At 65.5% G+C, this 22179-nt stretch overlaps 2 protein-coding genes across 2 annotated transcripts; one reads left to right on the forward strand and one right to left on the reverse strand.

Moving 5' to 3' along the window:
• Window positions 1-4590: 4590 nt before the first annotated feature.
• LOC117641374 (myc-associated zinc finger protein-like) lies at window positions 4591-16080 on the forward strand. The gene is made up of 4 exons (XM_034378632.1): window positions 4591-4725; window positions 9817-9919; window positions 14454-14534; window positions 15296-16080. Exons 2-4 carry the CDS (start codon window positions 9877-9879, stop codon window positions 15841-15843), a joined length of 672 nt encoding a protein of 223 aa, XP_034234523.1. The 5' UTR covers window positions 4591-4725; window positions 9817-9876; the 3' UTR covers window positions 15844-16080.
• A 467-nt stretch (window positions 16081-16547) lies between these two features.
• On the reverse strand, window positions 16548-20646 carry LOC117641054. Its single transcript, XM_034378153.1, has 4 exons — window positions 20489-20646; window positions 19381-19461; window positions 18011-18246; window positions 16548-16616 (listed from the first exon to the last, which is right to left on the reverse strand). Exons 1-4 carry the CDS (start codon window positions 20526-20528, stop codon window positions 16548-16550), a joined length of 426 nt encoding a protein of 141 aa, XP_034234044.1. The 5' UTR covers window positions 20529-20646.
• Window positions 20647-22179: the final 1533 nt, after the last annotated feature.

A 22179-nucleotide genomic window follows, 5' to 3' on the forward strand; every position in this document is an offset into this window, starting at 1 on the left:
CTCTGTCTCCCTCGCACTCATGGGGCGCTCCGTAGGGGTGCGAGAGAGACAGAGTGACGAAGCAGTGTTCGGAATCAGACGGCAGGCAAGCGGCGGGCCTGGCCTAGCGGTGCCGCACCGCGCCGCGTCAAGGAGAGAGGGCTGGAGGTGGAGGTTAAAGCGACAAGGCAGGCGTGCGCGTGCACTGTGCACACATCGAACCTGGCTCCACTGGTCCGCCAGACACCAGTCCATCGCGCGGCCCCGGAAAACCCCGGGCAGGGACCGCTGCACTGCACTGGTAAAAGGCCGTCGACAAACCAGGCGACTTTGCTCGTGATCGCTGCCAGACCCACGATCCTCGTTTTTTAGTGCTTTTTTTCGCGGCCTTGCGGGCCACTGCAGGCCCGAAGCTATGGTGCGTGGATCGCCCACTTTGGGACTCGCTTCCAATGAGCCGTCGTCGAACGCTCGTCGCGCAGCCGCCGCCCTGCGCCGCCTCCATCCGGTTCGCGTCAGCTCGATCGCAGACTGCTTGCAGTCCGGTCCTCCAGGACGCCAGGCCTCCAGGCCTCCAGGCCGACGCCTCTCCCGCAGCCTGCCGGCTTATTTACGCACAACGCGCAAGCCGGCGCGAGGTGTCGGGTGTCTTGCGGGTGCCGGGTACACAACGCACAACGCACTCGCACCAGCCTCGTGCCGCCTCGGGTTTCTCCGCACGACCCCGTCAATGCGCCCACGACGCCAGACGCCCGCAACGCGCCTGAGCGACCTGGCTGCCTACCCGTCATCGTGCAGGCGCTACAGGCCGCCTGCGAGGTAGGCAGGCCCGCAACGCGCCTGAGCGACCTGGCTGCCTACCCGTCATCGTGCAGGCGCTACAGGCCGCCTGCGAGGTAGGCAGGCCCGCAACGCGCCTGAGCGACCTGGCTGCCTACCCGTCATCGTGCAGGCGCTACAGGCCGCCTGCGAGGTAGGCAGGCCCGCAACGCGCCTGAGCGACCTGGCTGCCTACCCGTCATCGTGCAGGCGCTACAGGCCGCCTGCGAGGTAGGCAGGCCCGCAACGCGCCTGAGCGACCTGGCTGCCTACCCGTCATCTTGCAGGCGCTACAGGCCGCCTGCGAGGTAGGCAGGCCCGCAACGCGCCTGAGCGACCTGGCTGCCTACCCGTCATCTCGCAGGCGCGCCACACACTCGGACCCTGCATCCGCGCCCCGGGCGGTGCGTGGTCGGAATGTGTGGCCTGTGGTCCGATCTCGGAGGACGAGAAGGAGTACACGACGACGGGGAGTCAGCCCTGACCCATTATTCACGGCGCGGTCTCCTTTTACTCCCATTCCAGTGGCTGCCCCGACGGTCCCGACGGTCCCGACCCGATATAGCATTAACCTTCTAATTATACGCGTGGAGCGCACGGCGCGCGCTTGAATGCTGCTGCACAGCACACGCCGCGTCGCCACTTCCCGCTGTTTTTGCTCTTGTTTTTCGCTCGTCTCCGGATCGGTGTGTGAGTGTGCGTGTGCGCGTGCGTGTGTGCCTGATGCCCCCCTCCCCCTTCCACCGCGACGTTGTCGGCAGCAGAAAGCAAATATGAGGCCGTATCGCAGCAGCCGCGGGGAAAGGTGTTAAAAGCGGCCGAGGACCGGTGGCGGCCAATCTGAGCCGTGCCGGGCCGGGGGCGCCGCCATCGGCCCGATCGGCAGACTGAAAGCCAATGAAAACATTGTCAGCCTCCGCCGTCGTTTTGCGGTGCGCGTACTTTGCGCGAGATGGCTCAATCCTGGCAGCGCGGCGCGGAGGAAGCGATGCGACTGCCGCTAGGCCGCCAGTCGGCACTCGGCACGATAGAGTATTAATTTGTATTGCGACGCCGTGAGTCCGCACACTTCGAGGAGTCACGCGGGCGGGAGGGAGGTTGGAGCACGGAAAAAGGAGATAAATCGCGCTGACAAAAACAACGGCGATGCTCCTCTTGACACAGACGGCGCGCGTCGGCAAATTGGCCGGCTGGAGATTATACAACGGCGAGATTATCTGGAACCGGGCAAGGCTGGCCGTGAAGCCGTCAAGCCGCCAGGCCTTCGAGCCGCCCCCGCGTCGCCGCGTCGCCGCCGACTCGCCCGCCCGGCGACTCTGGGACGTGTTTCCGAAAACGCAATCGGACTCCAGCAGACTGATTCCGAGAATCGTTTTCGTCTCTCTCGCACTCATGGGGGAGTCCCGTATGGGCGCGAGAGAGACAGCGACGAAAAACCGACTCTCGGAATCAGTGTACTGACGACGCACCGCCGCGGGGCAGAGAGTCGGAGTCGGGGTCAGCAGAAAACGGCGCAGCTCCTTTCGGAGATCGCTCGCATGTTTCCGGTCGGTTCCGTTCGGCCGGGCAAAACGAGGAGCAGCGCGTCGAACCTTGATCTTGGGGCCGCCGGACTTCCTCGAGGAGAAGAAAAGCAAAATGCACTCGCGGCGCGGCATTTGAACCTTGAACTTTCACTTCCTTTGCTGGTATTCTTCTCCGGCGGCGACGCGGCGACCCGACCGGCGGCGGGAGCGGCGGGCGTGCATCTCATTTTGTCGCGCGGTCGCCAGGATGACGGTCCGCCCCGTCCGCCCCCCGACCGGTGCGATGCAGCGATGCAGCGCCCAGCGGCCCGGCCCGGGCGGATTAGGGTACATGCGGGGACATGCATACAATAAACATATTTTTCGAGATGCAGCGTCGCGGCGGCGCGGCGCGGTGCGGAGGGGCCTGCAGGGACTGCAGGGACTGCAGGGACTGATGGCGGCCGATACCCGCGCGGCGCGTACGCCACACGAGGACCGGGGTCTGGGCCTCGGCCGCCTCGGCCTGCAGGGAGGGGCGCGGGAGGGACTTTCTCCGATCGGCGGGGCCGTCTGGCCGAGACCGAGGTGTGGCCGCTGAGGACGATGAGGACGATGAGGGCGCCCTGCATGGCCTGCATTGGATTGGGCGAGAGCCTGGCCGGCCCGGGCCGGGTCGGGAAGGCCGCCCACTCCCCGCGGCTGCGAGGCCCGCCCCGGCCGCCCCGGCCGCCCCGTCAAGTCCGGAATCGTCTTCACTTCGCGCTTCGCGCGGGTCCCGCCGGCCTTGAGCCTTCTGCCTCTTGCGCCACCACGAAACGCTTTGATCCGGGGACGATTTTTTTCCCAGCGCGGTCGTCGGGGATGCCCTGCGTGACCCGCGGCAGGTTGGGCGCGGAGGAAGGGGGAGGGGGAGGGGGGTCCTTGGAAGGTGACAAGTGACTGACTCTCAAACCCCATTCACGATCCCCGACAAAGGGGGCGTGACCCGACCCCTCCAGGGGCCCTGCAGGGGCCACGCAAAAGTACTTTGGCGAGACGAAAGGAACAACAACCACCCCCTCCTCCCTCCGTGTCCCCTTTCTCTCCTTTGCATGTGAGTGTATGTGTGTATGTGTGCGCAAGAACGCAGCGGGACGCGTTCCTTCGGAGGAGGACCACTGCTGCGCTTTTTTGCGAGGCTACGATCGCACAATCGTACTCACAAGCACACGAGCAAGCCCCCCCCCCCCCCCCCCCACACACACACGCACACACACACGGCCGACCGACTGTCGACAAACACTCACGTCATCCGTTGTGTGCGACCCGGCCCGCGTGGTGCACTCCTCTCCGACGAAGGTCCTCCGCGGCCTCCGGGTCGACACACCGGAATAATTTCTCACTTTGCCGCTCGGTCGCTCTTGCCTCCCCACAGGGCCGTCCATGCCCATGACCCAGGCCCATGACATGTCCGTAAGTGTCACTGGCAAATTGAAATCATTTACGGAAGGCTTTGGTCCGCGAGCGTGGTGCGTTGTTGTTGCAAGCACTGCTGCTGTGTGCGTGCGCGCCGCGTCCCTGTGTTTGCGTGTTTGTCTCTGCAGCACTGTATCTCGGCATGGCGTTGCTGCCGCCGTGCGCCGCGCGCCGCACTCGTCCGTCATGCCGATGTCTGCTCGACATCTTTACGGCGGCGCGGCTCGTGCCGTGCCCTGGCCGTGCCCTGGCCGTGCCCGCCAAAGGCAAGCACAGCAAAGGCAGCAAAGGCTGCAAAGGTGGCCGCACACATACTAATTCAAGGCACATGTTCCCGACCGGCCGGCGCAGACCCGGCCAGCTCGCTGTCTTACAGGCCGCGCTATTAAGTGGCGTTGCTGATTGTGGCCGTGCCCTGCCGGCCGGTCGCTGCAGGGCCGCGTCCGAACGGCTTTCAACCCTCGCGGACGCAGCCCGGGGCCGCGAGTGATTTACCTTACGACTCAGTCGCCGTGTCTGCGGCTGTCTTGCGGCGCCACAGCGCGGCCGCCTCCCCGGACAGCGTGCCGCAGTTCGCAGCCTTGGGCATCCTCGGGCCGCACCCCGACGCCGGCGCCCCCGGCCGGACCGCGGACCGGCGTGCCTCTGCGTCGTCCGCGTCGTCCCGGTGGCCGAGGAGGCCGTCGGCGTCTCCGCCCACCGCCCCCCGGGGCCCCCTCCACGGCGCGCTGCCCCCACCCGACCGCCCCCCTCCGCGTGGTGCCGGTGCCGGCGGCGTGCTCCGGCCGGTCCCGGTGGTGGTCCTGGCCCCGGTGGTCGCCATTGAACGGCGGCGAGCCCTATGAGCGGCACGCGGTGCCCTGTCGTGTCGTGTCGCGAGTGCAAAGTGAAGTGCTGTGCGTGGTGGAGTGCGTCGCCTTTCTGGATACCACTGCCGCGGCGCACCGCGAGGACGACGGCGGAGGTGAGGACGGCGACGGCCCGGCCGGAAGACTCCGGCAGCGGTCGGATGACGTTATTGTGATCGCTGGAAGATCCTGTGGAATCTTTCGTCGATTACTGTCATACTTATTTGTCATGAAAATTCCGGACGGGTTTTGAGCCCCTGAGTCGTTAAGAATTCGTTAATAGGGGCGAAAAGTATAGTGGTTTTCGTTTTGCGGTGCGACTCCACGAACGTATTTTCTGCGTGTTTACATTCGTTGTAAGCATATGGTCACGATCGAGGTCTCGTTAGCAGCACTCCTCCACCTTTGGCAGCCGTTCGATACTCTCGATACTCCATGACGGCATGCTAATTAATAAGTGAAATCGCACCAAACTGCTCCCGTGCGCCGTCTCGAGGTGGAGTGGGGCGGGGGGCATATCGCCGCGACATGGCTGGACCCCATCCAACGCGCCCGAAGGCCCGAAGGCTGCTTTGTGACAAATCGCGCGGCTGGGACTCTGGAATACGCCGAGCGGCGCACGCGCGTGTTTTAACGTTCAAACTGAGCCGTCGGCCTATCGGCGCGTCCAGCCAACACCTGCACGCCGAGTGGCACCGCGGCGGGGTACCGCGGCCAGCGCCTTCGCCGCCTCAGCCACCTGCCTGGCAGACCTTTAAAAACGCGCGGCGGGGGAAATCAGCATGGATGTTGCAAATTGACAGCCAGGCCGAAGCCGACTGGACTGCGCGGCCCTCTCGACGGGGGCCTGTGCCAGCTGCCAGCGCTGCACTGCTGCACCACTGCTGCACCCAGGCCAGCCAGGTGGCAAAAGAATTGACCCGTCGTCGGCCCGTCGGTACTCACTGCCGGCGCCGCGGAGAGCACCAACTGTTAACTTTATGGCCGGACCGCGCGCTCTCTGGGCGTGGGGGTTACGGACTGGTTCATTCGTATTTGCATTCCACGTTCCGCGGGACAAGTCGGACGTAAAAGTGCCACCCGCGTGCCAACCCGCGAGAGCGCCCGCCGACCGCGGAGTAGGCTAGGCCGCCCAGCGCGGTGCAGTGGGCCAGAAGACCGGTGGAGGCGGCCAAAATTCTAGACGCGATTTGAGCTCCAGAGTCGCTTGTCAGTACTCGAATCGATCGGGTGACCCCACCAATGGGTTTTTCTCCAAACGAGGAATCCATTGGTGGGGCCACACGCTCGGTGCGAGTCCCATTTAGCGACTCTGGAGCTCACAACGCCTCTATAATTTTGGCCGCCTCCACCGATCTTCTGGTCCACTGAGCGCGGCCTTCCCCGGGGGGCCCTCCGTGACCGAGACCACGCCGCCAGCGGCCGCCAGCGTCACCTTCCAGCCGCGTGCCGCGTGCTGGCTTGGCGAGGGGTCCGTTTTGTCGCGGCTGTCACGCGTGGGAGTCTGTCTGCGCCTTGCCGCGCTGCCGTTCCTGCTTTCGTCGCTAGATCGACACCAGGCACCGCCTTGCGACACGGCGAGGCGACATGCCGGCTCATTAGCCGCAGACTCGCGTGCCAGGCCGGGCCAGGCCGGGCCAGCCCGGGTCGGGAAGGGAACACAACAACATCAACAAACGTTAAAAATAATAATTACCAAGGGTAGTCCTAGCGCGCGGGAGAAAAAAAATCATTTTCGCGCACTTCTGCGAATCCCGTCGGGTTGGGTTGCCTTCCACCGCCTTCCACACAGTCACACCACCGCCACAATCATAAATGAAAGTGGTAGCTCCGCGTGCCCACAAGGACTGCAGATAGCCTTGATACGCATCGCGAGGTCAGCCAGTGTGTATACGCGCGGTGTGTTAAAGTGATGGTCTGGGCGGGGAGTTGAACCCGAGCCAGGCGGCGGGCCGAAGAACGGAGCAGCCAGCCCCGGAACCAACCGACCACGACACCGCCGCTCGAGACTGCTCTTGTTTGAGTCGTCGGTGAACCCGGCACTCGTGTTATGATCGCGCGGTCTCCGCCAAAGGCAGCCAAGCCACCAAAGGAAGGCAAGCCAAAGCAGCCAAAGCAGCCAAAGGCCGACGAGGGCCCGTCGTAAATTCATTTCGCCAGACCTATCACGACGACGGGTGTTTAGCGTCGGACCCAATAATCTGGGATGAGCCGTGAGCCGGGATGCAGGAGGCAGGGCAGGGCCCCTTGGAGGGCCCCGTCGGACCCCGGCCGGTGCGCGTCGCGATTTCTCCGCGATCCGGCGGTGACGTCCGGCGCAAAACGGGTGGCGGCAATTTGTCCCTATCGCGGATCATGTATCGTACGGCACGATGGATTTTATTGCAGTTCGTATGGTCTCGTTTAATCGTATGTTACAGATCCTTTCATTGTCAGAATCTTGGCGCGCACGCCACACGCGAGCCGCAGGCCAGCGCGGCGGGTTCTCATCGCGCCTCGCAGGAGATTGCTTCCATTAGTACCCCGTATCACCTGCCATCGGCGCGTTTGGGAAAGAGCAAGCCATCGGGGAACGAGCCCGACGATTTTTATCGTCTTCGTGATGCGTTTTGGGCTGGGAGTTGGGACCGCTCGGCCCTTTGCCGCCGACCCCAGTGCGGCGTGGTGGGCCGCGGTGGCATCCCAGGGCGGCCGAGGGCGGCGCCTTCCCCGAATTCGTGCCTGCGTAAACTGTTATTTCTTTATTTAAGTCCCGAGTCATTGAAGGCGGTGGCGGCGGCGCGCGGCAGGTGCCGTTGGTGACTGCGGCCCGCCGCTCGCGCCGCGTAGCGCTGCGAGCCGAGACCGCGTGCGTGCAAGTGCAAACGAGGCTCGATGAAGAAATCATTTTAAACCAGCAGCGGGGCGTGGCGTGGCGGGGCGGGGCGGGGCAGGGCAGGGCCGTCCCTCAAGGCGTTTCGGCGCTCGCCAACGTGCGTACACATCATAGACAGCCTGCGAGAGGAAGCGAAGCATTTTCACAACGAAAGTAAGTGTACGCGCAAGTCAAACCGCGTGGCGTTTCCTGTGGCGGCGAGGGCCTCGGCGAGGGCGAGGGCCTCGTATCGGGACTGCGTCGGCAATACCGCCGATACCACACCCCCGTCTTGGTTTTGGGCGTTTCCTGCTTCCAGCCCGCTGCACCGCCGCTGCACTGCGGAACCTAGGGCAACCTGAAAATGCGCCAGATGAAGATAGATTGCTCGCCAGACGAGTCTCTGAGACCGCCCCGCCGCTGGACCGCGCGCGGTGATGACCAGACCAGTCGGTGGCTCAAGTGAGCGGCCGATCCGGCACGGCGCTTCGTCACTCTGTCTCCCTCGCACTCATGCGCATGAGTGCGGGCTCTAGGGGGTGCGAGAGAGACAGACGGGCAGTGCAGCTGCGTGTTGCGGTGCATCTCCAGGCTGTCGCGGTACTCATTAGAGAGTCCGCGGCCTGGCGGTGCCTGGCGGTGCCTGGCGGTGCCTGACGGTGCCTGGCGGCCTCTCTGAACCTCTGAACGCGCGGCGAGGCGCGGCGCGAGGTCAGTGGGGCCACACTAGACTAGCAAACCCGCAAGACAACCGTATCACATCGAACGCCGAGCATTGGGCCTCTCTCTATATATAATTAGCGCCCCGACGGTGAAAACTCCATACAAGCGCAAAGCGGGTTTTCTGATCTTGTCGGAGGCCGGCACGCCGAGCGGCACGCGCAGCGCGACGCGTAGTCCAGGCCTAGGTCCAGGCCGTGCAGCGGCCCGTCGCTCTGTCTCTCTCGCACCTGCACGGGACGCCCCGCGAGTGCGAGAGAGACAGAGCGACGACGTTCGGACTCGGCCGGCGCGCACTGTGATCAGGGGCTCGGCGGCGGCACGGCCACGGCGACGCCCTTCGTCGTGTAATGCCGACATTTTCGAGCTGCTAAGCGGCAGTGGCGTGGCAGGCAGTGCAGTGGCGGGCGAAGCCAGGCGGAATCCAAGCAACGCCTGCACGGCGGCCTTGTCGGCCTTGTCCGCGAGGCGCTGCTCCGAGCCGGACTGGCTGGACCCGCCGAGGAGCGAGGCCCGTCGAGGCCCGAACGGCAAGGGCTCAAGGAAAAAAGCAACCAGTGTTTGGACACGGGACTCTTTTGTCGATGCTCTGCCAGCTAGCCTTGGGCGTCCGCCGCCCACGCCACGACGATGCGTCAGAGGCGGGGAGGGAAGGACCTGCTAAGCGGGCAAGCCGAGGGCAAGCGGGCCCCATTCAAGTGTGAAGCGCGCCGTGCCGCGGCGCGTTCAATCCAGAGAAAGCGCTCCAGGGCTTCCTCCAGGACCGCCGGTGCCGGTGGGACCTCCCCGGCCCGTCAACCACCCCGTGGCGCTGGTCCCACCCCGACGCGGTAACGCGGCGAAGCGGCGCGACCGCAGGCAAAGCACGTGAGCAGCGTGTCATTACCACGCCACTCGAAAACGCCCGCCGCCCGCCCCGCGGACGATCACTGTGTTTATGGGTTCGGTTCGGCCTGCAACGCCTCGGCGCGCGGAAGCAACCCCCGCCGCCGACCCGCCGCCGACGTCGTGATGCGCCAAGCAGCCAAGCACCTGGGTGTCGACACCCCGGCGACACCTCGCCGGCACTCCGCCGCCACGCCCCGCCCCGACAAGACAAACCATGACAAATAGCAAACGAATATGGGCTTCCGCGGGGGAGGGGCGGCGCGGCGCGGCGGGGCGGAGAGGAGAGGCCTTCGGGCCGCGCCGCGTCGACGCGTCACTCGCCGGGTTGACTTGGAAGAAAGTCGCGGCGCCGCGGCGGGCTCACTCCGCCGAACTCCGCTCTGTCTCTCTCGCACTCGTGCGGCGTCCCACAGGGGTGCGAGAGAGACAGAGCAGGGAGGCGCCGCCGCGGCATGCGCGTGCGCTCTCGGACTCGAACGACGCGAATCGGCTTACATTGTGAAGTGGTCCAGAGAGAGAAAGATAGATGTTTCCCGGTGCAGGGTGAGCGTGGGACGAGACCGGGTTCGAATCCCGCCGATGCCGATTCGAGCAGTTTGCATTCATTCCGGGAGAAAACAAGCCAAGTGCACCCCACCGCCCCTACAGCACGGCGAGCACAGCCTACCTACATGCGTCTTGTTCCGCATTGTTCCGAGAGCGGGGCTGGCTGGATGCTTCAAACGGCGTCGTGTTTCTGTTGCAGGACGCAGCGCGCTGACCATGGGCCTCTGAGTCGCCGCGTCGCCGCGTCGCCGCCGCCAACATGAGGCTCCTCGCCCTGGTGTGGGGCGCCGCCCTGGCCTCCAGTAAGCATCGCCTTCGATCGCCTTCGCATCGCCATGCGCTCTTTGGCACCCACTCCGCCCGCGACCGACTTTATCGCCAAGGACACGCGTTTGCTTTCAATCCACGACCAGTGGCTCAGCACTGCGAAGCCGCAGAGTGATTCCGATTCTCACCGGTGCTTTACGGCGCTCTGTCCCTCTCGCACTCGCGGGGCGTCGCGCCGGGGTGCGAGAGAGACAGAGCGACGAGGCGCCGATGCTGTCACAGCAGTGCGAAGCGCGAAGCATAGCAGCGCGGAGTGGCGTTCAGATTTATTGGTCCGAGTTTGCTTCGCGCTTCGCGCTTCGCGCCGCGGCTTCTTTCCAGTGGCTTTGAATTAAACATTCTGATGCCTTTCCCCGCGCGCACGCACACGCACGCACGAGTCACACACACGCGCTGCCGCCGTCGTGTCGGTGCGTCGGTGCGTCGGTGCGACGTGCGAACGACCCGGGCGGGTGTAAGCAAAGCATGCACTGGCTGCCTGGCCCTGCCTGGCCGCCCTGGCATGCCGCAGGAACCTCCATTAGCCCGGCTTGATGCCATTCGCAATCTCCCCGGCGAGGCTTCGCGGGGAGGGAGCTTGTCGCGCCCGGCCCTTTGCCGATTTACGCCGCTCCCCTCCCCCTCCCCGCGCGGCGCCTTGCACGGCTCGAATTAACGCGGGAGAGGCAATCATGTAGGCAAGCCGGCAAGCGCCGAGATCCGCCGAGCCTGCCGCGAGTGCGGCGTGCCGTGCCGTGTTCTCGTGTTCCGCCAGGCCAGGCCGATGCAGGAAACACGCCGGCGGGGCGATGACGAGGCGAGAGCACCAGAGTTCGCGCGCTTTTTCGCGCGCCAAAAAGGACCGCCGCTCCCCCCAACGCATGCGCGTCGCAAGGCCGAAACTGCAGACTGATTCCGAGAGTCGGTATCGTCGCTGTGTCTCTCTCGCACCGACAAGACGCGTCCCATGAGTGCGAGGGAGACGGAGCGACGAAAGCGACGCTCGGAATGAGTCTGCTGGTGGCCGCGCCTCACCGCGCCTCACCGCGCCTCGCCGCCCTGTCGCAAGGCGCAAGCGACTCGCTGCGACGGTCGTTCCTGTTATGACAGATGTCTTTGATTGGTGCCGCGGCTGGAGGCTTCAATGGCGGATGGGATGGGATGGGTTCAAAGGGCCGAGCCGCGGACGCGCCGCAGAAACCACACGAAGGGAAAAGGCCTGCCCCTGCCGAGCGATGCCGAAAATTCCAAGTTCGTCGCATTGTCTCTCTTTCGCTCCCACCCCCACCGGACGCCGAATGAGTGCGAGCGAGAGCGACGAAAGCACCGTTCGGAATGAGACTGCAGTGCGCGAGGCTGGCGGCGTTGGCGGGCACGACGACGACGACGTGGACCACACGGCGGATTCGGCGGTGGAGCCAGTAAGGCTGCTTCCGAACAGTCGCCTTCGTCGCTCTGTCTCTCTCGCTCCCCTACGGGACGCCCGATGAGAGCGAGACAGCGACAAAAGCACTGTTCGGAATCAGCCGCAGCCAGCCGCCCACTTAGTACATCTTGCCATGCTGCGCGCGTTCGTCTGGGAGTTAACGCCGACAGATCACGCGCCGCTACCGATCGGCTCCCGTTCGGCCCTTGGTTCGGCCCGGCCCGGCCAGGGCTCGGCCACCAGCCGCGCGGGCACACTTTTGGGAGACAAGAGAGATGCGCTCGGGGAAAAAGATGAGCTCCACGAAACGGCTCTCTTTGCTTTCCCGCCAAAAGCAACTGAAAAATACTGTCGCCCTCGTCCTCTTCGTGCGTTTGGTGGAAGCACGTCGCCGTTCGACGCGAAAATGGACGGCAATCTGTCATGATTTTTTGACGCTCGGCGTCATGTCATGCGTTATGTCATTTCGGCGCGCCGCGCTGACGCGTGTTCCCGAGGTCCCCGCGCCGAAATCCCCGGCACTTTGCGCACGCGGCGCTGAGTGAGACACGCGAGACACACAGACTCCCCTTAATGGCCGCGCGGACAGTGCACTGCCACCTGCCTGCAGGCCGAGTCCGAACGGTGCTCGCAGGGGTGCGAGAGAGGCAGAGCGACGACCGTTCCAAGTCGGCCGGCGGCGCCGCCCCAATTAGCCGTCGCCGTGCTGGCCTCGCCGCTTGACGGACGCCGCTTGACGGACGCCGCGGACGCCGAATCGCCGCGACGCGATGGCCGCCGAGAGACAAGTCGCCAAGTGGCGTATCACGGCTTTTCGTTAGCCATTCCGCTTTTGCGGCGGATAATTGACGCCGCTTGCAGTGAAAGCGGACTGAACCGACCGACCCACACGGCGTGCGAGGAGCAGGGAGGGCGGAGGGTGCGCCGCGCAACGCGCGCAACGCGATTAGTGCGCCGGAACTGTCTCGCCCGATGCGACTCAATCCGTGCACCGCACTGTGAAATCCTGGAAAGCGGGTGCGGGCTGCCAGCCCTGCCAGCCCCGCCTGCTGCTCGTCTCCTCGCTTTATTGACTGATCGTGCTGGACGGCCGGCCGTCAGGGATGTCGACGCCGCGCCGCGGTGGGCACGCCACGCCACGCCACGCCACGCCACGCCACGACGCTCTTTACCTTGGATGGGCTTCCCTCCTGGTCCGGACAGCAGCCCCTCCCCCTCCCCCTCCCCCTCCCCTCCCCTCCCCCCTCCCCGCGGTACGTGTCCTTGGCCTCGTGTGGTCGCCACCGCGCTGCCGCGCCCCTCCACTGCCACCGGGAGGACGTCGACGCATGGAAAATATCGGAAAACGTTTTTTTTTTATGATGGGCGTCGTGGGTTTTGAACCTGCGGACGTCCTTGTCTCGGGAGCGGCTGCCACCCAGCACCTTACCCGGGAAAGAGCCTTCGGAATGCCGTCCTGCCGCCCCGCCCCGCTCTACGCAGTTTACATGTGCAGAACGTTGCGCGAGCTTTCCGATTTACTGCAAATCAAGATCACTCCGTCAGACACATCCAGGTCGGATCCCACCCCACAGCACTCCCCGCTCTCGGCGGCTGCAGAACGAGTACTTTCTTGGCGGGGAGCACGGCCTAGGCCAGGCCGCTAGGCCGCTAGGCCGCTAGGCTGGGCCCCGAGGCAGCAGCCTGTATAAATCAATGGCCATGCATCTGTGCACCAAACCACTTTATCTCATATGTATCTGCCGATTTGCATTAAGAGGTCGGCGCCTCTGGTCCGCGTGTGTGTGTGTGTGCGTGCGTGTTTGCACTGGCGGTCCACATTGAAGCGTCGAGGCGGGCGGGGCGTGGCGGGGCGAAGACAGGAAAGAGTGGAGTGGGGGCGCGAGGCGCGAGGTCGCCCTGTCTGTCATGTCTCACGAGCGACGAACGCAGCTCGGCGCTGCATCGCTTCCCAGACAATTTCTGGAAAGTCTCTCTCGCGGCTCGCGGCAAAACCCTTCCCGTAAAATACTGGAATCGAGAATCCAACGTGTCGGCTTCGCGGCCAACGGGTCTGGCAGAGGAAAAGGAAAATAAGAATAACAAGATTGAAGGACCGGCAGCGTGTTGTCCTGCAGGCGGTCGGCGGGCTTCTGCAGCAGCGCGTTGGAGGCCAAGGCCGTGTACCGGACACGGACGCGCCACGCAGCCTGCCGTCGGCACGGTGGCCCGGACCCTGGTCACCGCGGGGCGAGGCACACCGCCATCTCGCAGTTTACGACGACGCCCGCGCCACGGGCCGCCAGCCGATTGACTCGTCGCTCTGTCTCTCTCGCGGCGCACGGAACGACCCACGAGCGCGACGGAGACAGCGACGAAGCCACTCTTCGGAATCACTCCACTGGGATGTGATGTGGGCGTCCTGGCCGGCCGAAGGACTCTCTCGTCCTCCGTCCTTCGGCTCTGGGAGCAACCGGCAACCCGTCTCGGCCAGCCGGGCCAGCCTCCCCGCCGAATGGGTGGCCGGGGTGGCCGGGTCCGCGTCGTGGACGCAGTGCGCGCGGCCGGCGCGGCGCTTCAAAACCATTAGCTTTTCGTCATCCCAGCCGCTGGCCGCGGTCACACGAGCAGCGGCGGGCTGTTCGCCTCGCACTAGCAGGCTGCTTCCGAACAGTACTTTCGTCGCTCCGTGTCTCTCGCACCCTCACCCTCACGGGAAGCTCCACCAGTGCGAGGGAGACAGAGCGACGAAGACGTCCTCGGAATCGGCCTGTTGGCATTACGTCTTCTCACTGCAGCGGTCTTTTTGCTTTCCGCTCCACTTTTTGTCCGCGTCGCGGCTCGCGGCTCGCTGATGGCAGTCATGAACAGTCATGAACAGTCATGCGCGTGGACGTGGACGCGAGCCCGCCGTCCTATAAGTTGCAGAGTCGCGGCGCGAGGCCAGGCCGGGGAATAAAAACAAACTACTTCATCAAGCCCGGCGGGCCGGCAGGGCGGGGCAGGGCCAGGCGGGGCAGGGCCACGCACGCCCGCCCTGATGATGCCTATAAACGGAACGGCGAATGTGAATGTGGATTTTGCTACTCGACCCGGCTGTTAATGACGTCACTCTGTCTCTGCAGGTGTGGGGGCGTTCATCGTCCCGGACCAGCTGGTGTCGCTGCTCACCGTCGTCTACTCCGTCATCCCGCCCATCAAGAAAGGTACGCCGCGGCGCGGCGCGCGCCTCGCGGTCGTCAGACCTCAGACGTCGTCAGACCGCGTGGCGCGCATCGTCTAGGCAAATCATTATTGCCGTTTGTTCCTTCCGCCGAGGGCTTTCGCTTCGCATATCGCTTTCGTTCGCTCTTTGACCTTTTTATACGACCCATCGTTGGGGCCCGCGGCAACCGCAGGCTAACCAACCGGGACGCGTGTGTACAGTGTACATGCACATACGCCTGTGTGGGTGGATTGCATGGCCTGGCATGGCCAGCCTGTGGGAAGTTCGGGGGGCGGCCCAGCGGCCCAGACATCGTTCTCCCGGCAAAGGCTTATGAGTAATGGCTGGCCGCAACCCGTACCTGTGTGCTTATGGTGCTTACGGCCGGGGAAAAGCCAAGCCCGTCCCCGCGGACGGTCGCGATTTCGAGCCGCGGCGCCGCGGCGGCGGGGCCACACTGAAAAAAGAAAAGGAGGCGACAGCGCAACAAATATAAACTTCTTTTTTAATATGTCAAAGAAATCGCCTCGGTTAACAAGGCAGTGCGACGTGATTGCAGGCTGCGTCTATTAAACGGCCAGGTTGACCCATTTCTCGAGGAACGCCGTCGGTAACAACCAATAGCGGACGGGGCGACGGGGCCCGCCAAGCCAAGCGGCCCGCGGACTGCACTGCTCGCGTTGCGTGCGCCGCCGACCCCGTCGGTGCCGTGAGCGTGGACGCGTGGACGACATCCTTGACGCGTTGCTTTGCGCTTTGCAGGCACCGACTCCCGCGTGGGCTTCGGCTACCGGTTCGGCCCGTTCGCCGACGTGCAGGTGCTGCTGGAGCTGGGCCCGCAGACGGAGACGCGGCCCATCATCGGGGACACGGACGCCCCCAACGGCGGCAAGCGGCAGGCCGACCCCGCCAAGCGTGGGTCCCCCACGGACGACATCCAGGCCCTGGACCAGGAGGCCAACAAGCTGGGCAACGCCCGGTCGGCGAGGTCCGGGCCCGCCCCGGCCGCGTTTGCTGCCGCCCCCGCGCCGCCACCGCCGCCACCGCCGAGCCAGTCGGACTGGCTGTCCCGGTGGCGGTCCAGCGTCAACACGGCCTCCGCCTCCGCCGCCGTGCCCGTCCGGGTGCCGGCGCCCCCGCAGCCCAGGCGCGTCGTGGCCGACGGCCGGCCGCGGCCCGTGAGGGCGCCCGCCGCCGTCGCCGTCCCCGCCTTCGCCGCCCCCGCGGCCCCGCAGCGGACCTCAGCGGAAGCGCGCTGGGAGGCCATGCAGAGGCTGCGGAGCCTGCACTGGGCCGGCCAGCAAGGCTGATGCGTGCTGCGGCGTCATCCTCCGGACGTCCCGCTGCGTGATGCCTGCGGTCACCGACGTGGACGTCCTCTCGAACTATTTGTCTGACGGACCTCCCTGGAAGACCTTGAAGACTGTGGTCTGGTTCTAGTTTGAAGTGCCGGGCGCGTTGGGTGGCTCCACGCGTCCCCTCCTCTGTGAATAGTCTGTGTTATGGAATAAAGCGTGGTTAACCAGAGTGAGCCAACAGGCAACGCATCCCGGCAAGTTCTCGCCTCCTCTTCTTCACATGCTAATCGCCCGCCGGTTGGTCTGCCTAACTCCAAGGCTGCGGCCGGCCGGCGGGAAGCAGCACTTTCACTGACGGGTCGGCAGACCGGCACGCTAGCAGCGAGTGCGGTGGGCTGCCGGCCTCCACGGCGCAGCGCGGCGCAGCGCGGGGCAGCGCGGAGCGGTGAGTACGATGGGTTGCCAGCCGCCGGGCGTCTCCGATGCGTCCGTTGGGTCGCCTGCCACACCGGGGGCAACACGGCGGGAGCACGGCGGAAGGGTTGCCTACGCCGAGGCAGCTCGGCAGGCGCTGGGCGCGGAGTAGAGGAAAGCGCCTGCCAACGGCCGGGTAGGCAACACAGCGACACGCGATGCACGGGTGCGCGACGGGACTGCCTGCCCGCCAGGCGTCATCCTCCGGCAAATGCCACAGCGCTGACGTTCCCCACGCTGCTTCAGCCCAAGTTGGCCGCCCTGGCGCCGGCCTCCCACAGCTGCCGCAGGGCCCGCAGGATGGCCCCCTGGCGGGGCTGGCGGGGCTGGCGGGGCTGGCGGGGCGGCGGGGGCGGCGTGGACGGCCGGCCGGACGTCCTCGCCGTCGGCGTCCTCGTCGACAGGTGCGCCATGGCGTCTCGCAGGTGGGCAGACGGCGTCGGCGGCGTCGCGTCGGACCGCGGCGCTCTCGTGGGTCCGCGCGGCGTCGCCCTGTAACACGGTAGCCCATCAGACGAGCCATCGGGGATCGGGGCGGCCTCGGCGTGTCAGTGTGACTCCGTCACTCCGAAGTCGTCTCCGTCTCCGCCACGCACAGCAGCGATCTGGAGCTGTCGGCATGACCTTTTCTTGATCTGATCCGATTCCCAGCAGAAGGCTATCGGTCCAATTTCGCCTTTCACCCGACAGGCTGTCCTCTGCTGACACGCTGACACCTGTCCCGGCCGGGCCCTAGGCCGGGCCCTTGGCGGGGCCCTTGGCGGGGCCCTTGGCCGGGCCACCGCCATGCCTCGAGGCTTTCCCTGCTCCCTGGCCGCGGGCCGCGGGCTGCACGCTGCAAGCGCGCGGGGCGCCCCGCGGTGCGCCTGCCTGCAGCCCGCGGCATCCACTGAGCACACAAGTTGAGTCGCCGCGCCTCGGTGTGTCCGTTGATTGCATCGCGATTGCTTGCTGGAGTCTTGTCCGCTGCGGAACGGCCGCGGGGAGGAGGGGGAGGGGAGGGGATCTGACTCTAATTGAAGCTTCATTAAGGAAAGCAATGGATCCATCAATCTATAAAAGAATCACGTCGACATTAAGAGGATAACATCATATCTATGATAAACTTCCACATGACAAAAGTAAGTATAAGTCCAGCCCCCGCAGCGAACAGTCGCGAAGTTTCTAGCCAGGCAGTTTCGCACGAATGTGGGGGACTTGAACATGACTCTCACTCGTTCGAAATTAACGACTGCACCCACGCGGCCACGCGGCCACGCCGTACAGGTAAGTACTGGTACAGGTTCCCACACGGGCGTCCCACGTCGAATGTACCGATTCGCAAGGCTCCTGGAGTGGCGCCTTGCTGCGCTTTGCTCGATGCCTATCTCCTTGCCTTTGTGTTCGCGGGGGCGCTGCAGTGCTCGGCGGTCGCGTCGGCGGTGCCAGAGCGATCCGCATCCCTCGGCCCGTCCTCTGCGAGGTCACGCCGGCCCGCGCGGGGGCGGCACTGGGGGCGGCACTGGGGGCGGCACTGGGGACGAGGTTGGAGGCGGCGCCAGGCCACGCCGCACGCCAGCGAGACAGCCACTCGCCACCCTTGCCGTCAACAGCAGGCGGGGCTTCCTGGGACGCAGCCCCCAGCTGGAACTGCACAGAGTAGAAGTCAAGAGTGAGCCCAGCTCGGCACATTCGGCACCATGACCCCCACCGTCGCCGTGCTCACCGATCGTCCCTGGATGTGGTTGTGCCCCAGCTCGGGCAGCGCGTCGCCGTCGCCGTCGTGCAGCGGGTCCCCCAGGTGGCGCTTGCCGACGCCGAACTGGAAGTCGTCGGGCCCCGCCGTCGTGGTGGTGATCTGCGTGAGCTGCTCGGTGCGCTTCTGCGGGCCCAGCTCCAGCAGCACCTGGGCGTCGGCGTGCGGCCCGAAGCGGAAGCCGAAGCCCACTCGGGAGTCGGTGCCTGCAACCGCCAGAGGGCCGGTGTCTCCAGTCTCCAGTCTCACAGAGGGCCAGAGGGCCGGTGAGGGCGGTCAAAATTCTAGACGCGTTTTGAGCTGCAGAGTTTGAAGAGCAATCCATTGGTGGGGGTCACACGTTCGGTTCGAGTCCCATTTAGCGACTCTGGGGCTCAAAACGCGTCTAGAAGTTTGGTCGCCTCTACCGGTCTTCTGGCCCACTGTGCGTCTCCAGGAGGCGCCGCCAGGGCGCGTCTCCAGGACGCCGCCATCCGCGGCTTGTCTATGGCGCCAGGAATGTGGGCGCCGCTTTCGCAGAGTAGCGAATCCCGCCGCAGTACACCCTGGCCCTCTTTCTCTTGCGGTGCAGTGAAGGTTAGTAAGGCACTTCGCATTGACCAAGCCGCGGTGACCCAGCTGACCTTTGTGACCACAATCCCGTGTGTCTGTGTGTTGCGACGTCATTTTGACCGTTGCCGCGGTGCTGCGCGGTGCTAGCCACGCGCTGGCAAGGCTTTCCCCGGCAGCACGCGCCGCCGCCGCGCCGCCGAGAAAAACTGCCTTGCGACCCGCCGGACTCGAACCCGCAACCCGCGTCCCGCGAGAACGTGCCGACGCGAGCGGCGAGTGCCTTGTTGTTGTTTTTTTGCCTCTGCACTTTAAACGGATTCGCTCTTCTATTGTCTGTTACTGCAGCGGCCGTAAGGACGGGTCGGAATCGCATTGCGGTGCAGCGAAGCGCGGGCCCGGCCCGGGCATGTACGGGCATTTCTAGGTGCTCGCGCGCGCCTGCGTTCTTGCGGCAGTGTGCGCCTTATCCGACTCCGTCTCGGAGTGACAGTGAGGCACAGTGCAGCTGCAGCAACTCATTCCGAACAACAGCGCCTTCATCGCTCTGTCTCTCTCGCACCCCTGTGGAACGCGCTGTGAGTGCGAGAGAGACAGAGCGACGAACAGTGTTCGGCACCAGCCCTCCGCGCGGCGCGGCGCGGACGACACCGCGACGACGACAACCAGCCTCGTCACCGTGCCCTCATCGCGACGCGGTCGGCGGTCGCGGCTCTCGGCGCGCCGACTCGAAATGTCGCGGCCCGCCGCCCCGCCGCCCCGCCCACGACAAGCCTACCCGGCCGGCCTACCTTTCCGGATGACGGGGATGGTGGAGTACAGGATGTGCATGAAGGACACCACCTGGTCCGGGATGATGGCGGCCTGTCCACCTGCGGGATGAAATAATAAGCACTCATTGGATTTCACTCGGCCTCTCTTCTCACAGCGAGACGCGGAGACGCGATGCAATAACAATAACTGGAAATGCAGCCTGACGAGCCGACCGGCCTGGCTCCCACGTCGAGTGTGGCGGCCGGTGGCGGCAGAGGCGCCGCCCCGCGCGGAGTGCACTGCCAGAGCACTGGGACGCACTGCGAAGGCACTGCGAGAGCACTGGGAGTGCATCGGGGAGAAACGAGAAACTAGCCGAGTGCGCCGCACTGCGGCTGCGGCTTCCCTGCGAATGAAAATAAATGGGCGCCGCCTGGTCGCCTGTGGCCTGCCGAGCCGAGCTCCGTCGCTCTGTCTGTCTGTCTCTCTCGCGCCCTTCCCAGGACGTCCCCCGTGAGTGCGACAGAGACAGAGCGACGAAACGACTGTTTCGGAATCCGCCGACTGCTGCGCGCTGTGAGCTGTGGGCTTTCCCTGCCTGCCTGCCTGCCACAACTGCGAATAATCCATCTGCTGCTCGTCGCTGCTCGTCGCGCGGATGTGTTGGCCGCGGTCAGGACCGTCAGGACCGACCGGGTCAAACCGCGCCGCCACGGTTGCCGCATGGCGATGGCATGGCGATGGCATGGCGCATCCCCCGCGGCCGCACGGGGCACGGCACTGTGGCACGCCACTGTGGCGACCAATCGGCGCAAACGAACCAGGAAGACGTGCGCCTCTCATCAAACGCGGAGCGGGCAAGCCGAAACCGCGATGGCAGTGTGGTGGCAGGGCAGGGCGAGGCGGGGGCGTTCGGCGCCACTGGCCGCCACTGCCGCTGCAGGCCGGCGTGGCCTTTATTGCCCTTTATCGCTCACGACGCCCCGGTGGCGTCCAGGCTGGAAATGGAGCACCCCTGCTGCACGGAGACCTGTACAACGTGTCGTGCCGAGAACGGCTATTCGCGACGTCGAAAACAATTTCGCGAAACTTTTTCGTCACTTGTTTTTCATGTTTCGCTCGCGGGGAAGCGGTTTGGTTACTGACCCGGCGCGCACGCCAGCAGGATGGTCCACAGCACCAGCATGTTGGCGAGGCCGCGCTGCTTTCATCTAGAGCTGATGATGGTCCCGCAGTGGCGCAGCCCCGCAGTGGCGCGCCGAGCAGGGGCAGGGTCACCGACGTGGCGCGCCGCTCCTCTGGAGATGATGAAGATGATCCTCCCCGTGGTGATTGATGATTGAAGGTTGCGGGCCGCAGCCGGTAGCGCCGCTTGCCCCCGCGAAGGGCCGCGCGGGCCGCGCCGCGCTCGGGGAGACCTGCAAGCACGCCGCCGGCATCAAGGCACTGCTCTACGAGGCTCTGGAGGCCCCGCGGGTCCACGCCGCGCCGCCGCGCCGCCGCGCCGCGAGCACGTTTCGGCGGGGGCGGGGCGGGGCGGGGCGGGGCTGGGGCTCCGCGTTAGTTTGATTGCAGTTCGACCGCAACGCATCTGCTCCGCCGCGGCCCCGAGGGACCCCATACTCGGCGATACTCGGCCAGGCACTGGTGCACTGGTGGTCAGCGCCGCGCCTCCGACGACGCCCAGGGAGAGACGGCCACGGCTGGGCGCCCCGACGGAGACGACGACCGGGTGGAATCCTCGCCGGTCCCCCGCGAGTCCTCCAGGACGCCGCCGCGAAGCAGTCGAGTGCGCCCCGGAGGCGTGGCGCCTCGTGGCGCGGCGAGGCTGCGGCCGGGCTGTCTGTTCCCACACAATGGGTGAAAATATGGGCGTCTATATGCGCTTGCTTAGCCTAGGTGTGGGTCCCGGCGGCCAGGTCCCTAGGCTTCGCTCACGGCCCGAGGAGCTTTTGTGAAGCCCCAGCGCCATGTGTGCCTCCTGCCGTCGGATTCCGAACAGCTCTCCTCGCTCTGTCTCGCTCGCACCTCCACGAGCCGCCAGTGGGTGCGAGAGAGGCAGAGCGACGAAAGCTCTGTTGGGAATCGGCCTAGCCGCATTCAGGACTCCCAGGACGCCGCCGGGATGACGGATGGCAGCGCGGCAGCGCGGCAGCCACATGGCCGAATCACGACGCCGAGCACGACAGGCGTCCTAGGGCATGGTGTCCTTTATGCTTCCCGCCAGGCCGAGTGCACTTGCAGTGCAGGGGCGCTTTCGCGGCGATGCTCCAGGAACGCGAGTGACTTCGTTCTTCGTCAGCCTCCCCGTGTTATAGGGCATCCTCCGCCGCCAGGCCACCAACCGCCAGCCGCAGAGGGAGCAGAAGAAGAAATAAAAGATTTATTTGAGGCACCTGTGTGTCGCGACGGCGACGGCACAATCAGAGTCCCCGCCGGAGTCACGTTTCGCCGCCAGCGGTCCGCAGCAGACTGATTCCGAGAGTCGTTTTCGTCGCTCTGTCTCTCTCGCACTCACGGGGCGTCCCACGCGGGTGCGAGAGAAACAGAGCGACAAAACGACTCTCGGAATCAGTCTGCAGGGACGATAAGGAGGAGGACCGCCGCGCACCTTCGGCGGTTTGGACGCTTGGATTCGGACGCAGCCTGGGAGTGCGAGCAGGGCCAGCAGAGCGACGGGGGTTGGGGAGGGGGAGGGGGAGGGTGCGTGAGAACCGCACGCGGCACGCGGGGCGAGGAAGGGGAGGGGCACCACTGGGACAGCACAACGAGGGACAGGACGCCCACTCGGCCCGAGAGTTTATCGGGATGACGCCTGACACACACACACACACATA

The sequence above is a fragment of the Thrips palmi genome, unplaced genomic scaffold (genome assembly GCF_012932325.1).
Source record: "Thrips palmi isolate BJ-2018 unplaced genomic scaffold, TpBJ-2018v1 HiC_scaffold_15, whole genome shotgun sequence".
Classification (NCBI taxonomy): domain Eukaryota; kingdom Metazoa; phylum Arthropoda; class Insecta; order Thysanoptera; family Thripidae; genus Thrips; species Thrips palmi.

Bases quoted from the DNA above. Each gene is read 5' to 3' on its own strand.
- LOC117641374 (XM_034378632.1), top strand. From the start codon at position 9,877: ATGAGGCTCCTCGCCCTGGTGTGGGGCGCCGCCCTGGCCTCCA. The intron at 9,920-14,453 runs GTAAGCATCGCC...CTGTCTCTGCAG, and splicing joins GGGCGCCGCCCTGGCCTCCA to GTGTGGGGGCGTTCATCGTC. The intron at 14,535-15,295 runs GTACGCCGCGGC...TGCGCTTTGCAG, and splicing joins CATCCCGCCCATCAAGAAAG to GCACCGACTCCCGCGTGGGC.
- LOC117641054 (XM_034378153.1), bottom strand. From the start codon at position 20,528: ATGCTGGTGCTGTGGACCATCCTGCTGGCGTGCGCGCCGG. The intron at 19,462-20,488 runs GTCAGTAACCAA...TTCATCCCGCAG, and splicing joins CCTGCTGGCGTGCGCGCCGG to GTGGACAGGCCGCCATCATC. The intron at 16,617-18,010 runs GTGAGCACGGCG...CGCCAGCCCCGC, and splicing joins ACCACATCCAGGGACGATCG to CAGGGGGCCATCCTGCGGGC.